Raw genomic sequence first — 16,006 nt, 5'->3', positions numbered from 1 at the left:
AAACTTTTAAATTTGCAGCCCTGTGACAAATTGTGCTTAGGCTTGCACCGCCCCACTGTCCCTCCTCCCCGCCCTCTTCATCATTAGGAATGTTCCAGGCAGGTTTTCTCCTATTCACATGTGCTGGATCGTTAAAGTGTCAGTGTCTTTTTTTTTTTTTTGCAGAAATCAACAGTAGGGGCGATTTTTAGAAACTTTGTAATTGTGTTTATTAGGCAAACATGCCTTTATCTGCATTCAAAAATCCTTTCCCCAGGTCCCCCCTCCTCTCTCTCATCCACTGCTCATTATCAGGATATCGCGTCTTGTTTACATAAGACGTGCCCTTTCTAATCTATGGGGAGGGGAGTGGAGGGGAGGGGGAGGAGGAAGAAGGAAGATTAGTAGTAGCAGGGCGCAGAGAACAAAGGATTACACAGTGGGAGCTGTGTGAAAGCCAGTATTCAGAGGTCAGAGAGGTCTGTGCAGACTTCAGAGAAGATAGCCCAGTGATGTAGCTGTAAATTAACTCTTTGTTGTCCTGTTTTGGTGCAGCATCTCCCTCATGCTAATAAACGCAATTACAAAGTTTCTTAAAATTGCCTGTTGATTTCTGCAAAAAAAAATGTAAACGACAGTGACTCTTTAAGGCAACTGTGCAGTGTTCAGACTAGTGAGGAATAGGAGAAATTCTGCCTGGGCCATTCCTAAGGGTGAAGAGGGTGGGGAGGAGGGACAGAAAGGGGGTGCGGGACTAGGGCACTGACACTCTAGGCCACGCAAATTTGACACAGGGCTGCAAGTTTAAAAGTTGTTTTTTAGGACAATAACTGCATCACCTGCCGAACGGACCTCAGAACAGATCTTGGATTAAAAGCAGCTATCTGAAGGTATAAGTGGTTTGGGAGGGTCAGATTGTGGGTACAGGGGTAAAGTGATACTCCAGCAACAAAAAAAATCATTCAAATTCAAAAAACAAAAATATCTGTAATTTACTTAAATTTAAAAATTTCCAGTACTTATCAGGTGTGTATGTTCTACAGGAAGTGGTGTTTTCCTTCCAGTCTGACACACTACTGACTTCTTTGTCCGAGACAGGAACTGTCCAGAGCAGGAGAGGTTTCTGGACAGCTCCTGTCACAGACAGAGATTATTTGAAAGAAAAAAAAAATCTTTCTGGAATACCTAACCTTGAACATCCACTATAATCTAATAAACTATGGAAATCTCTACATGTTTGTTGTTTAAAAATACAGAATGTATTAAAAATGCAATGCAGCCATCAATTCCCATTAGGTCCATAATATACAAGTGTCGGAGGTCTCGGTCAGAGCCGTACAGATCTTCTGCACTGGTCTTTGGCATCCTCCAGTATTATGTTGGTGATCAGTAAATCCTTCAGGCAATATCTCAATACCTGAACGAAACTGAAACAGATCACCTATATAGTCACATGGTATTGGATCCCTGCCATTCTGCTTCTATAAGGATTTGAACCTAGGTGACTGCGAAGAGGGACACTAACCTTACCTGTGTACTATATATATGCAAAGCATCATTTACAGAGTGTAAAAAGTGTCAATAGAAGAACAAAGGATGTTACAACCCTCCTCTACCCTCCTAGCAGGCATTTGGGTATTGTGTAACAGTCCCCAAACAAATAAGATTATGGGCGGGGAGGGGGCCTGACACATACGCCTTTTTTTTTTTTTTAAAGGGGTTGTCTAGCGAAAATCTTTTTCTTTCAAATCATCTAATATCAGAAAGTTATATAGATTTGTAATTTACTTTTATTAAAAAATCTCAAGTCTCAATCTTATTAGCTCCTATATAACATGCAGGAAGTGTTGTTTAATTTTCAGTCTGACACAGTGCTCTCTGCTGACATCTCCGGCCGAGACAGGAACTCTGTCTCAGTTTTCTGTGGATCCCCATAGAAAACCTCTCCTGCTCTGGACAGTTCCTGTCTCGGCCAGAGATGTCAGCAGAGAGCACTGTGTCAGACTGAAAAGAAAACAACATTTCCTGCAGGACATGCAGCAGCTGATAAGTATGGGAAGACTTGAGATTTTCTAATAGAAGTAAATTACAAATCTATATAACTTTCTGACACCAGTTAATTTAAAAGAAAAAGATTTTCGCTGGACAACCCCTTTAATTACACCTGAATACTGGTATATCTGCTGTAGGAAATGTGTTTAAAGTGTAGGTAATACTCCAGAAAACGCTCACCGATGCTGTGGTACTGCCATCGTTGGTGAATTCGCTCAGGAAGAAGTTGTAAGATTTTCTAGAAGAACAAAAAAAAGCTCTTGAATATAAGGATGCCAAATCTATCTGCAATTGGACATTACAAGATTCCACAGCAAGCCCCCCCCCCTAAAAGTGCCATTACTACAAGCGTCAGACATCCGGAAGAACCAGGAAGCAGCAAACAGACACTGGATGCTTAAGTGCATTGGTGTAGCTGAGTTATTCTGTATTTTTTATGTATAAAGAGGTATTCCACTCAAACATAATTTTTGATATGTTGTTGCCCATGGTGAGACAATTAACAATTAACAATTCCTTCCATACTTATTTTCTATTCTGTCTCCTTCTCCCAGTTCTGAGCTGCTTCTTTCTACTGAAAACACAAAAATCTGTGTCTGTCTCCTTCTCCCCCTTCTGAGACAGCTGATTTACACAAGTCGCTGGGAGGCTTTATCTGCAACATTGGAGCTTCTTAGTAATGCTGAGAGGGTTAATCACAGTGAGTTCATCAGCAACTTGACCTCAGAATAACTCTCCCGGCATTACAAAGAAGCTACAATGTCCCAGAAAAGGCTGCCAGGGACTTGTTTACATCAGCTGTCTCAGAGACAGAGAGAAAAGCTCACATACAGAGATTTGTGTTTTCAGCAGAAAGCAGAAGCTCAGAACTGGGGGAAGGAGACTGAATAGATAGTAATAAGTATAGAATGAATTGTTAGTCTGTCTCACCATGTGCAGCAACATATTAAAAGTTATGTTTGAGTGGAATACCCCTTCAACATGTCCCCAGACAAATATAAAAAAACAATCTCTGTCCCTGGACAATCCTTTTAAGGCTCTGTAAAACAAATACCATTCCAGCTTACTGAGAAGTTTCTAGGTGGAAGTTTACTTTCTGCAGTCGTAAAAACAAAACAGAAGACAAATCTGCCTGGAAATCTGGACAAAGCTCTTTGCTGTCTCCCGGCTGCCAGATCACCACACACTTCCCACCAGTTTTACGCTCAAGTAAAACCGTCAAGTTTCCTCAGGGGGAACAAGAAAAAAAACAACCTCTATTTCTGGCATCAACGCTTTAATTCAGCATTTAAAGCGGTACGCAATTTATTTATTTTTTTTTAAAGAAATCAACAGGGGTTGTGATGGCGAACGGTTATGCAATATACTTGCTTTATTTATTCTATTGATTGATTTTACTTATTTTTTTATGCTTAATCAGTGTTATGCTGCGTTTACACGGAACGATAATTTGCTCGATCGTACGATTAACGATTTTGAAGTAACGATTTTATTATTTATTTTTTTATGCTTAATCAGTGTTATGCTGCGTTTACACGGAACGATAATTTGCTCGATCGTACGATTAACGATTTTGAAGTAACCATTTTTTTTTATAACGCTCAGCGTTTAGACGGATCGATATATCGTACGGAAAATTCGTTTTACGATCGCTTAAGCCTATCTCGCACATAGGTAAAATCGGTGAAAGACTGTTTACACGGAACGATCTGGGAATTTTTTGCGAACGATGGACGATTTAATAAAAAAGTTCAAAGATCAAAATGAACGATTTCTCGCTCGTCGTTTGATCGTTCGCTGCGTTTACACGTACAATTATCGTTCAAATTCGATCGTTATCGCGCAAATTCCTACAATAATCGTTCCGTGTAAACGCAGCATTACAGATACATACAAACTGTCATCCATGCTGGTAATTTGTCCTTTCTCTGTTCAAAAAAAAAAAAAAAAAAAGAGACCAAACACAGGAAGCCCCACTCCTTTGCTCATGCAAGGAAAGACACCTGTTCATCATGCAGGTTGTATATCAGCCAATTATCCTATTATCTGCATGCTTACCAGGAGACAATGCTCTTTGTTATGCTACACTTTGGTCAGTATAATGTCCCTGTGTGGTTACAGCGATTTTGGTGCTGTGTGACAGGAGAGCTGACCATACAATGCGAGCAATCCCAGTATTCTCTGCTACCAAATGTGGATGCGTTGCAGCTGTACACAGGCACAGTGTATACTTGTCCCTCTTCTTGTGTGCACAGTAATGGCTGTCGATCAATACCAACCCATGTCTGTAAACGCACAAAGGATTGGTACTTCTTCTGTTTGGTCTTTTTTTTTTTTTTACAGAAAAAAGACCATATATTGGCAGCATAGAGTATGGACCTCAGTTTGACAGGTGGGGAGACGCCAAGTGGCCATATGTATGATGTTGATTTACTCGATATTGTATATTGCATAACTGCTTATGATCACAAACCCTGTTAATTTCTTTAAAAAAAAAAACTACAGCTCAAACTACTCACCTCACTGTACCTGATAAAAGTGAGACACGTAACCAAGGACCTTTAATTTAAACATTCTTGTGTTAAAACTTTTATTACCTCGAAGATAAAGAGGATAGCATCAAGCTCTTCTCGCTGAGACTTGTGTCCTAGAGGCAAAAAGAAAACAATATAGAGGGCCTTATCATTAGTTTTATAGTTCATGTCAAAGAGTGGCGGATAAAGTGCACCATAGGCCCTGGGCTGTTTACAAAACCGGACGCCCCCGTTAAAGGAGGTTTTCACCAAAGCATTCTTTCTTTCAAAATCACCTGGTGTCAGAAAGTGCCAGAGAATTGTAATTTACTTCTATTAAAAAAAAAAGAATTCAGTCTTCTGGTACTTATCAGCTGCTGTATGTCCTGCAGGAAGTGATGTATTCTCTCCAGTCTGACATAAACAGAGGTGGCAGCAAAAAAGCTGGAACTGATGTCAGGAACTGTATAGAGCAGGAGCAAATGCCCATAGAAAACATCCCCTGCTCTCCAGACTGGAAAGAATACATCACTTCCTGCAGGACATACGGCAGCTGATAATTAAGTAAATTACAAATATCTGGCACCAGTTGATTTGAAAGAAAAATTTTGGGGGTGAACTACCCCTTTAAGAGAACGGAGACTGAGCTACTTGCTCCATAACCATAGCACAAGCTCTGTAGAATCATACTACACTGTGTGACATACTGGAGACTGGGAAGGAAGGAGCGGGGACAATGGTGTCTCTATTAAAGAGGTATTCTAGAATAAAATAAAAAAACTTTTGCCCTATCAACAGGAGATTGTGTGTGGGGGGGTCCGACCTCTGTACCGGTCCCCAGTTTCTGTATTATGGATAGAGCCGCGGGTACGGCATGTAACCCATGGCTCTATTTATTCCTATGAAGCCTTCCAGTGTACTCGGCTCTTTCCATCCATCCATAAGAATGAATAGTAACCGCAGCTCTATTCATAATACAGAAGCCGGGGACCGATTCAAAGATCAGCGGGGGGTACCCCTACTTTTCCCCTATACTGTGACGAGACTACCACCTATCTCTAGATATAGCGTGCATGTGTGTTCTTTGTATAGGCAAAGGTTCCCTGCTTCCTTCTGTTTACGTCCATCGCCGAGGCCCTCAAAGTAAACTTCTGAATGAGTCTTTGTTGCTTTTCCATGTCTAGAATGGATCAAACACAAAGTAGGCAGAGAAGACAGATCCAGGTATGAAGCCAGCCTTGTCCTCTGATTACCGGACTCCGCAGCTGATTTTCTGCTGCGGATCCGCAGCAGATTTCATTTAAATAACTGAACACAGCATCAAATCTGCACCATCAAATCTGCTGCGGATCCTGAACGCACCCTAAAGGGGAACTATCAGCTGGGTAGATGTATCTAACCTGCAGATAACTCCTATAGCACACAGGGTGCTGAGGATCAGGTATGTTTCTTACCGTCATCCTCGGTGCTGTTAAAGTGCAGTTTTTAGTGTGATCGCTAAGGCTGAGTTCACACTATGTTTTTGCAATCCGTTTTTTGCAAACAAAGGATGAAAAACGGATGCATGTGTGTGCATAAGTTTTGATCCGTTATCCACGGGATTCCACTATAAAAAAAAACGTATCAAAATGGAGCCTTTTTTTTTTTTACCATACACAAAAATGTAGTCGACCTAATTGTTGTGTCTGTTAAAAAAAAACAAACACATACATCTGTTTTTTTTCCAAAAAACGGATAGAAAAAAACGTAGTGTGTATGCCGCCTAAAGCCGTTTGGAGCACAGGGGGTGGGACTAGCAGCCACAGAATGCCCATCCCACCCTTCTAATGATTATCAGTGGAGCAGGCGGCCGGGGGGGGGGGGGTTGGATTGGTGTTGTGGGGGGACGTAGTACCCCAGTGCTCCAAGCGGCCTCACCGGACACAGGATTACACTGAAAACTGTACAGGAATGGTGCCCAGGTAAGAGACATACCTTCATCCTCAGCGTCCTGTGAGAACAGGGGCTATCAGCAGACAGAACCTGCTGATATTTCTCCTTTAAAAGATTGGTAGACATTTCAGATGTAAATGTTTTTTTATTGTATTTTGTTTTAGTTTGTAACAATAAAAAAGCAAATATTGCCTGAGAGAAGGGAAACAAGGGAAGCCAGTAACCACTCAGGACTATCCCAGGTGGTGTGTGCTCCAGAGAGCGGTTTTCACGTCTTACCTTTTTGTTTCAAAGATGTCTCGATAATCACAAAGTTTTCAAAGAAAACATAGTAGATGTCGGAGAAGTTCTGCTCAAAAAACTGCTTGAGGTCAACAGATTCTGCATTTTCTAAAAGGAAAAAAGAAGAGAACACAGATAAGTCTACAGATCAGTCACAACGGATCTGAAGGGTGTACTGTAGGTTTCAAAGGGGTACTCCGGCAAAAATCTTTTCCTTTTAAATCAACTGGTGTCAGAAAGTTACATTGATTTGTAATTTACTTCTACTAAAAAATCTCAAGTCTTTCCATACTTATCAGGTGCTGTATGTACTGAAGGAAGTCGTGTTTTCTTTTCAGTCTGACACAGTGCTCTGACACCTCTGTCCGAGACAGGAACTGTCCAGAGCAGGAGAGGTTTTCTATGGGGATTTCCTACTGCTCTGGACAGTTCCTGTCACGGACAGAAGGGGCAGCAGAAAGAATGAAAAGAATATAATATTTCCTGCAGGACATACAGCGGCTGATACGTATGGGAAGATTTGAGATTTTGAAGTAGAAGTAAATAACGAATCTACATAAGTTTCTGAAACGAGTTGATTTTAAAGAAAAATATTTTTGCTATTAAATTAGCGTGGCCTAGAGTGTCTGTGCCCTAGGATTGGGTCCTTCCCGGAGGGATATCTGGCTGGTCCTGTGGTTCGAGACTCTTTGATGAGGCTCCATGGGCTCTTCTTTTGCATATTCATGTTTCCCAGAGGGCAATGCACCTACGACTTCACTGCATTGAGCGCTTTCACTAGCAGCCGGCAGTGTTGTCATATGGCTGGTCTCCCTGAGATCAGCGATCTGTTTCTCTTATGTGCCCTAGGATTGCAACGTCCCTCCATCTCTCCCCCCCGCCCTCCTCATCAGTAGGAATGCCCCCAGGCAGGATTTTTCCTATTTCTCACCTGAACACTGCACAGGTGCCTTAAAGGGAACCAATCACTGGAAAAAAGCATATAGAGCTTTTGAAATGTGCTGTTAGAGCACACAGCACACTTGCCACACGTGTTTCCATAGCCTCCGTGCCTTCCCCGTGCAAGCCGCAAAGTAACTTTATAAAACTGGCGCCCTGTATGCTAATTACCTGAGGTAGTCACCTGGGCGGTGTTCGGCTAGCAGGTAGTCACGGTCCCCTGGGCGTTCTTCCGCTGTAATCACGCCCCTCTGGGCGTGATTCAAATGGCAGAGTGGCTGTGGCGTCACTCGGGAGCGCGCCGTGCCCAACGTCGGCGCGCTTACGTACTGATGCCGGACGCCGCCGCACATGCGCAGTGCAGCCGTTTCCATTCCGGTTGCACTGCGCCTGTGCAGAATAGCCTCGAACTCCGGCTAACATGCTATTCGAGGCTATTCTGCACAGGCGCAGTACCGCCGGAATGGAAGCGGCTGCACTGCGCATGTGCGGCGGCGTCCGGCATCAGAATGCCACAGCTACTCTGCCATTTGAATCACGCCCAGAGGGGCGTGATTACAGCGGAAGAACGCCCAGGGGACCGTGACTACCTGCTAGCCGAACACCGCCCAGGTGACTACCTCAGGTAATTAGCATACAGGGCACCAGTTTTATAAAGTTACTTTGCGGCTTACACAGGGGAGGCACGGAGGCTATGGAAACACGTGTGGCAAGTGTGCTGTGTGCTCTAACAGCACATTTCAAAAGCTCTATATGCGTTTTTCCGGTGATTGGTTCCCTTTAACGATCCAGCCCATGTACAGTGTTCACTCAGGTGATGAATAGGAGAAATTGTTCTCGATTCTCATACTAGTCGAATCAAAGTCTGCGACCATAACAGGTACCCCAGGAAAGCAGTCTACAGATGGGTGACCCTTCATTTTAGAGGAGCCTTTGGTTTCTCTGATATTAATAATCTTCTTGCTTTCTAAGGAGAGTAAATCTACACAAGTTTAAAGTGACTCTATATCCACCAACGCACCAAACCGTTAGTACCATCTATTTGATGACAGTAAATCCTTATTGGTCGTTTCTTTAAAAATACGCCCGGAGCCTTGGTTACAGCTAAAAATTCTCTCTTAATCTGCAGCGCTGTGTCATACTGGTGTGGCCTAGAGTGTCTGTGCCCCAGGTCTGTGACGCCTCTCCTTCCTTCCTCCCCACCTTCGTCATTAGGAACAACCCCAGGCAGGATTTCTATTCATCGCTCAACAGTGCACATGTGCTGTAGCAAATTCTGCCTGGGGGTGTTCCTAATGAGGAGGATGGGCAGGAAGAAAGGAGAGGTGTTGTAGACCTAGGGCACAGACACTCTAGGCCACGCCAGTATGACACAGCGCTGCAGATTAAAAGATCATTTTTTGCTGTAACCAAGGCTCCGGCCACACATTAAAAGACACAGCTAGTAAGGATTTACTCTCATCAAACGGATAGTACTAGCGATTTGCTGGGGTGGTAAGTGGACACAGAGTCGTGTTAAGGTTTATAATGTAACATCAAGTAAGGAAGAAATTGCCAAATGTTTACACTCCCTAGAAACTCCTATACCTGATTTTACCTCTAAGAAGAAAGACATAGGGTCAGGCGACTTTGAGAAGGGATGAATTAGTTTGCTATGTCTTATGGTTCCTTGTGTGTAATCCCTTGCTGGGTGTAAAGAACCTCAGTACCGAACCTCTGCAGGGGACAAAGAATTCCTCCCAAGCAATAGGCTCCCATCCAAATAGGCCATAGACTGTGCTGAAACTGTATAATGACTGCTTAGCTTTCTCTTTTCATAACGTCTAATGACGTCCCATTCCCATAGAGGATAAAAATTAAAAGCAGGTTTTTCAATGATCAAACTAATTTTTGACTGTCTAATAAATGAATGTATATTGGTAAATAAAGTCATTTTACTACTTTTCCAGTCTTGTATGCTTTGTTTCTACTTGTAATGCAAACTGTCCGCTCTGTTGTCTTCACTAGCTTCCAACTTCTTACTGTGTACACTCTTGCCAGGAATTCAGCTAGCTGTGTCTCCCCTGAATTTAGAGTTGGCTGAATTCCTGGCTACAGTGTAGACAGGAACAGACAAGCCATTATAGGATGTACACTAGGTAAGAAGATAAAAGTAAAATAGACAATTTTCATTAAAAGCAGAAAGTAAGCATCAAAAACCACAGAACGATAGAAAATCAACTTTATTTACCAATATAGGTTTATTAGACAATTGAAAACGATATTCATTGTCAAAAAATTCATTTAAGCAAATATTAAAGTGGTGTCATACTAAAGAGTAAGAAAAAAAAAACAGCTCATGAACCAAAAAGGTCATGAAAAATAAGACATTTCTTTAAATTAAATTACTAAAAACGTTCACATATTGCAGCTTCCTTGGAAACCATTATTTTTAGAGCTAATTACATAAAATCTTATGTTCTGCTCTGCAATACAAGCTCCCACTCAAAATATATTTAAAGTAAGTACAAGGGAACCGATATAAAAAGATAAAGCTCTGAAACGTAGTTTTTCCGACACCTATTGAGTTGAGCCCCTTTTGCAGTGATCTTTAATGGCGTTATCTGTCGAAAATCTTTTTCTTTCAAATCAACTGGTTTCAGAAAGTTATATAAATTCGTAATTTACTTCTATTTAAAAAAAAAAAAAAAACTCAAGTCTTCCAGTATTTATCAGCTGCTGTATGTCCTGCAGGAAACGTTTTTTTTTTTTTTCTTTTCAGTCTGACACAGTGCTCTCTGCTGCCACCTCTGTCTGTGACAGGAACTGTCCGGAGCAGGAGAGGTTTTCTATAGAGATTTGCTACTACTGTTTTTAAATACTGGAAGACTTGAGATTTCTATTAGAAGTAAAATACAAATCTATATAAGCGCACAGATGGTCTATAAACTACTGGGGAGCACAAAGCAGGCAGCTAAATACTACTAGGGGAGCGCACATGGGAGCTATATACTTCTGGTGGAGCATACAGGGGGCTATATACTACTGGAGGAGCGTACAGATGGGCTATATACTACTGAGGGAGTGCACAGGGGTCTATAAACTACTGGGGGAGCTATATGGAAGGGGGAGCACACAGGGGGTATATATACTACTGGGGAGCACAAAGCGGGCAGCTGTATACTACTGGGGAGCACACATGGGAGCTATATACTACTGGGGGAGCGCATAGGGGGGCTATATACTACTGGGGGAGCGCACAGGGGGGCTATATGGGAGGGGGAGCCCACAGGGGGGCTATATGGGAGGGGGAGCGCACAGGGGGGCTATATGGGAGGGGGAGCACACAGGGGTATATATACTACTGGGGAGCACAAAGCGGGCAGCTGTATACTACTGGGGGGCACACATGGGAGCTATATACTACTGGGGGAGCGCATAGGGGGGCTATATACTACTGGGGGAGTGCAGTGGGGCTATATACTACTGGGAGAGCACACAGGGGAACTATATAAGGGCTGCCAGTTTTCCCACTAATAAGCATCAATTCTGTATGTAAATAGTACAACAATGTTTGTGAAACATTAACAAAACACGTTTACCACTGATGTTCAGCTCGGACCTTCACCTGGCAATAGACCCCGGTAAATGGACCTTCACTAAAAGTTGTTGAGTACCCCTGCCCTAGCAGCTCAGGTCTAACTGTGCAACTGGGAGCTCCCACAATGCATTGCACCCTGCTTAAAAGAAACCAAAAGAATTCTGGATTCATTCTCTTATCTGAAGGAAGAATTAAAAGGATTTAAGAAGGCATACAATATAGGTAGAGCCAAGTATTTACACAGGTATTCAACATTTTATATGGAACGGGGTCTGTGGAATGCTATATAAAAGCGGAGGTCGCCTTTGACGTTGCCAGGCTTAGTATTTCTAATACAGACACTAATATTCTTTATTCTTGAAATGTAATAACCAAGGACAACAGACAGATCTGGTATGTGAGTGAGTCAAAACAGAAAAAATATCAAGCAGGGTTAGACAATGAGAAAGGAAGTCCCTGCCCAGGCACAGAGTGTTGTATTAGTAATGTAAAGAAAATGCTGGATACAAAGGATACAAAGCAAGGAATTTAAAATCTAAGAAAAAAAAAGTCTAGGAAAGTAAAAAAAAAATAATAATAATAAAAAAATATATATACACACACACACACACACACACACACACACACACACATACAGTGGTGCCTCACGAGCATAATTCGTTCCGGGACCGTGCTTGTAATCAAAATCCCCTCTTAAACCAAAGCAGATATGGATATGGATGTCATATTATAAGTTACTGTACAGTATAACAATCAGCATGTGGAGTATAATGTAAAGTAACTGCATAACCCTGATAACACAGCAGCAGTTTGTAGATACAGGATGGAGCTGCTGATCCCCATAATGCAGTAGTGTAGTACAACAGGCTAGAATAGAGAAGCAGGGATGCGGTCTGTGGTCTGTGTGGTCACATGACAGCAATGGGGAAGGGGGTGTGTTCAGCATGGACCAATCAGGAAGTGAGCATCACAGAGCTGTGCAGGAGGACAGTGACAGAAACATTATATACAGCAGTGTGAATGGCCGAGTGTAAGTGCAGACTTATTATAGCTGCAGTTTGTATAGTTGTGCAGGCTCATAACAGCAGGAATGGAGATGATGGGAAACACAAGGACTGACAGAGACAGCAGGGAGCATAAAGTAGGAAGGAAGTGGATCTGCCATGATTTGGAAGGTGAGGGAGACTTCCTGGGTCAGAGTACAGTGCTTTAGACCCCGCTATGCAGACCATGCCCCTCCCCCATACACCCTCCCACCCAGTACAGGGAGCTCTTAAACCAAAGCAATGCTCTTAAATCAAGTTAAATTTTGAAAAACTGTGAGCTCTTAAACCAAGTTACTCAAACCATAGTACCACTGTGTGTGTGTGTATATTATATATATATATATATATATATATATATATATATATATATATATAAAAACACACACACACATATATATATATATATATATATATATAATGACATTCTCACCAAGTCACTTCCATGTGCAACCACAACCACAGCACACAAGGAAGTCTAATGGTGTCTTTCAAGTTCATATTCTACAATAACAGCGATACAGAGGAAATTGGCCCCAGCCAGGCTAAGCATGTAGGCAATCGCCAAGTCTTAGTATCCTCTAGTGTTAAATGGGTCAGAACAGACTTTAAAGTGATTATCCAGCTTAGATGGTGGGGGTCTCAGCACCCCCAATGATCAGCTGTTTGAGGGGGCGATAGTGCGATGCAGTGTTTATCTGTGCTTGTCCTTGCACTATTGTATTGTAACTATTTCGAGCGGTGGTCTAAGGAAATGCAGCGTTGTCCCCAAGGCAATTCCGCAAAGCCGTGAACTACCACTATGAAGAGTAAGGAAATGCCAACACTGAAGAGGACACAGCCAATTGGGGGGGGTCGTGAGTTGGACCCCGTTAGGCTAGCATATTTTACAATCAGCAAATTAAAAAAAAAATTCTTTAAAATCAACTGGTGCCAGAAAGGGCTAGTTTGAAAAAAAAAGAGGATTTTTTTGTACTCACCGTAAAATCCCTTTCTTGTGGCTTCATTGGGGGACACAGCACCAGTGGGTATAGGCTACTGCCACTAGGAGGCGACACTAGACAGAAGAAGAAGTGACTCCGCCTGGCAGCCTATACCCCTCCTACAGACACCAGGCTAACTCAGTTTAGTCACAAGCAGTAGAAAGTAGTAACAAAAAAACAGGCAAAAAAAAACAGGCTAGTCCCGGGAACGAAAAACCCAAGAACAGAACAAGCCCCAGGAGCACAACCTCAAACAGGGTGGGAGCTGTGTCCCCCAATGAAGCCACAAGAAAGGGATTTTACGGTGAGTACAAAAAAATCCTCTTTTCTTGTGCCTGTCATTGGGGGACACAGCACCAGTGGGACGTACAAAAGCAGTCCCAGAGGGTGGGGAAAGAAGATTACAATCCCCATGCGGCCTGCCTAACGCACGGCGGCCTGCAGAACCTTGCGGCCCAGACTGGCGTCAGAGGAAGCCAGGATATGGACCTGATAAAACTTTGAAAAAGTGTGAACTGAAGACCAGGTGGCGGCCTTGCAGACCTGGGACACTGAGGCCTGATGGCGAACCGCCCAAGAGGCCCCCACAGCTCGAGTAGAATGAGCGGTGACCCGAAAAGGAGGAGCCCTGCCACGAACGCGGTAGGCCTCTGCGATGGCTGCCCTGATCCAACGCCCAATGGTGGTCTTGGAAGCCGCCAGCCCCTTGCGCGGACCCGACGGGACCACGAACAAGGAATCCGAGCGGCGGAAGGAAGCAGTGACTGACAAGTAGATCCGTATGGCCCGGACAAGGTCCAAACAATGCAGGGACCGTTCCCTAGGATGGGAGGGCGCAGGGCAAAAAGAGGGGAGAATGATGTCCTCATTAAGGTGGAATGCAGACACGACCTTCGGCAGGAAGGAAGGAAGAGGACGAAGCACCACCTTGTCCTTGTGAAGGACCAGATAAGGGGAGCGACAAGAGAGCGCTGCCAGTTCAGACACCCTACGGATGGAGGTAACCGCCACCAGGAAGGCGACTTTCCAAGAAAGGAAACAAAGAGACACCTCCCGAAGAGGCTCAAAGGGAGGACCTTGCAGAACCTCGAGGACTAAATTAAGGTCCCAGGGCTCTAAAGGCTGACGAAAAGGAGGGGCCAAATGGACCACCCCCTGAAGAAAGGTCTTCACCTGGGGGCGGAAAGCTAGAGCCCGCTGAAAAAGAACAGACAGGGCGGAAATCTGCGAACGCAAAGTGGAATGACTGAGGCCTTTATCCAGCCCGGACTGTAAAAAGGAAAGAATCTTGGGCGTGGAACACACCAAGGGGTGAAAATTATTCTGTTCGCACCAAGAAAAGAAGGCCTTCCACACGCCATGGTAGACCCGAGCTGACTGAGGCTTACGGGCCTTAAGCATGGTTTGGATGACTGGTTCCGAGAACCCACGAAACCTCAACACCGCGGCCTCAACAGCCACGCCGTCAAACTCAGCTGAGGTAAATTGGGGTGGAATATTGGCCCTTGTGAAAGGAGGTCGGCCCGCAGGGGAAGGCGCCAGGGGGCGTCGGCCAGGAGGTGCACTACGTCGGCGTACCAGGACCGGCGCGGCCAGTCTGGAGCGACAAGAATGGCGGGAACGCCGAGTGCCTTGATGCGCTTCAGGACTCGTGGGAGAATGGGCAGAGGAGGAAAGGCGTAAACCAGGGAGAACTGCTCCCATGGGGTCACCAAGGCGTCGACCGCGAACGCGCAAGGATCCCGGGCCCGAGTCACATAGATGGGGAGTTTGTGGTTCAGCCTGGAAGCGAAGAGATCCACATCTGGGGATCCCCACCGCCGGCAGATTTGAAGAAACACCTCGGGATGTAGAGCCCATTCGCCCTGATCCAGTCTTTCGCGGCTGAGGTAGTCCGCCGCCCAATTGTCCACCCCGGGAATGTGGACTGCCGAGAGAGCTGGAACAACCCGCTCCGCCCAACGGAGAATGCGAGCGGCCTCGGTCATGACAGAGCGGCTCCTGGTGCCGCCTTGACGGTTCAGATAGGCAACGGCGGTGACGTTGTCGGTCTGAACACGGACCGGATAACCCCTCAGGCGATCGGTCCACTGAGACAGGGCGAGAAAGATGGCCCGGAGCTCCAGGATATTGATGTGAAGCCGAGCCTCTGTCGGCGACCAAGAGCCCTGAGCTGTGTGGCTCCCGAAGACAGCCCCCCACCCGGACAGGCTGGCATCCGTAGAGACGACCAGCCAATTGAGGGGGAGGAACGAGCGGCCGAGGAGGACCACCGGAGACGTCAACCACCAAAGAAGCTCCCTGCGAACAGCAGGGGACAGGAGGATCTTCTTGTGGAGAGACAGAGGGGACCTGTCCCACTGCGACAGAATCGCTTGCTGCAGAGGGCGCGAATGAAACTGAGCAAAGGGGATCGCCTCGAAAGAGGAGACCATCTTGCCCAGGACTCGCATGCAAAGGCGAATCGAACAGGGGGCGCCCGAGCGGAGCAGAGAGACTGCCGAGCGCAGGGAGGCAACTTTGTTTGGAGGAAGGAGGACGCGGGCCATCTCGGTGTTGAATAGCATCCCGAGAAACTCCATAGAGCGGGAGGGAAGTAGGGAAGATTTTTGATAATTGATCACCCAACCGAAATTGGCCAAGAGATCGAGTGTGATCTGGAGGCTGGACAAAGTGTCCTGCTTGGAGCGGCCCTTTACCAAA

General features: G+C 44.8%; 1 protein-coding gene across 4 annotated transcripts in view; it reads right to left on the bottom strand.

Moving 5' to 3' along the window:
• RALGAPA1 (Ral GTPase activating protein catalytic subunit alpha 1) overlaps window positions 1-16,006 on the bottom strand; it is a 150,240-nt gene that overhangs the window by 111,793 nt on the left and 22,441 nt on the right. For all 4 annotated transcript variants that reach the window (XR_011359536.1, XM_069950343.1, XM_069950345.1 and 1 more), the window contains exons 2-4: window positions 6,756-6,866; window positions 4,629-4,678; window positions 2,212-2,269 (exon numbers count right to left, since the gene is read on the bottom strand). Coding sequence is in view for 3 of the 4 variants with exons in the window: in XM_069950343.1 (XP_069806444.1) it covers window positions 2,212-2,269; window positions 4,629-4,678; window positions 6,756-6,866 (219 nt within the window). In the remaining variant the exon portion in view is untranslated. The remainder of the gene's footprint in view (window positions 1-2,211; window positions 2,270-4,628; window positions 4,679-6,755; window positions 6,867-16,006) is intronic.

This window comes from Dendropsophus ebraccatus, chromosome 13, assembly GCF_027789765.1.
Source record: "Dendropsophus ebraccatus isolate aDenEbr1 chromosome 13, aDenEbr1.pat, whole genome shotgun sequence".
NCBI classification, from domain to species: Eukaryota; Metazoa; Chordata; class Amphibia; order Anura; family Hylidae; genus Dendropsophus; species Dendropsophus ebraccatus.
This window is presented reverse-complemented; position numbering and strand designations above follow the sequence as displayed.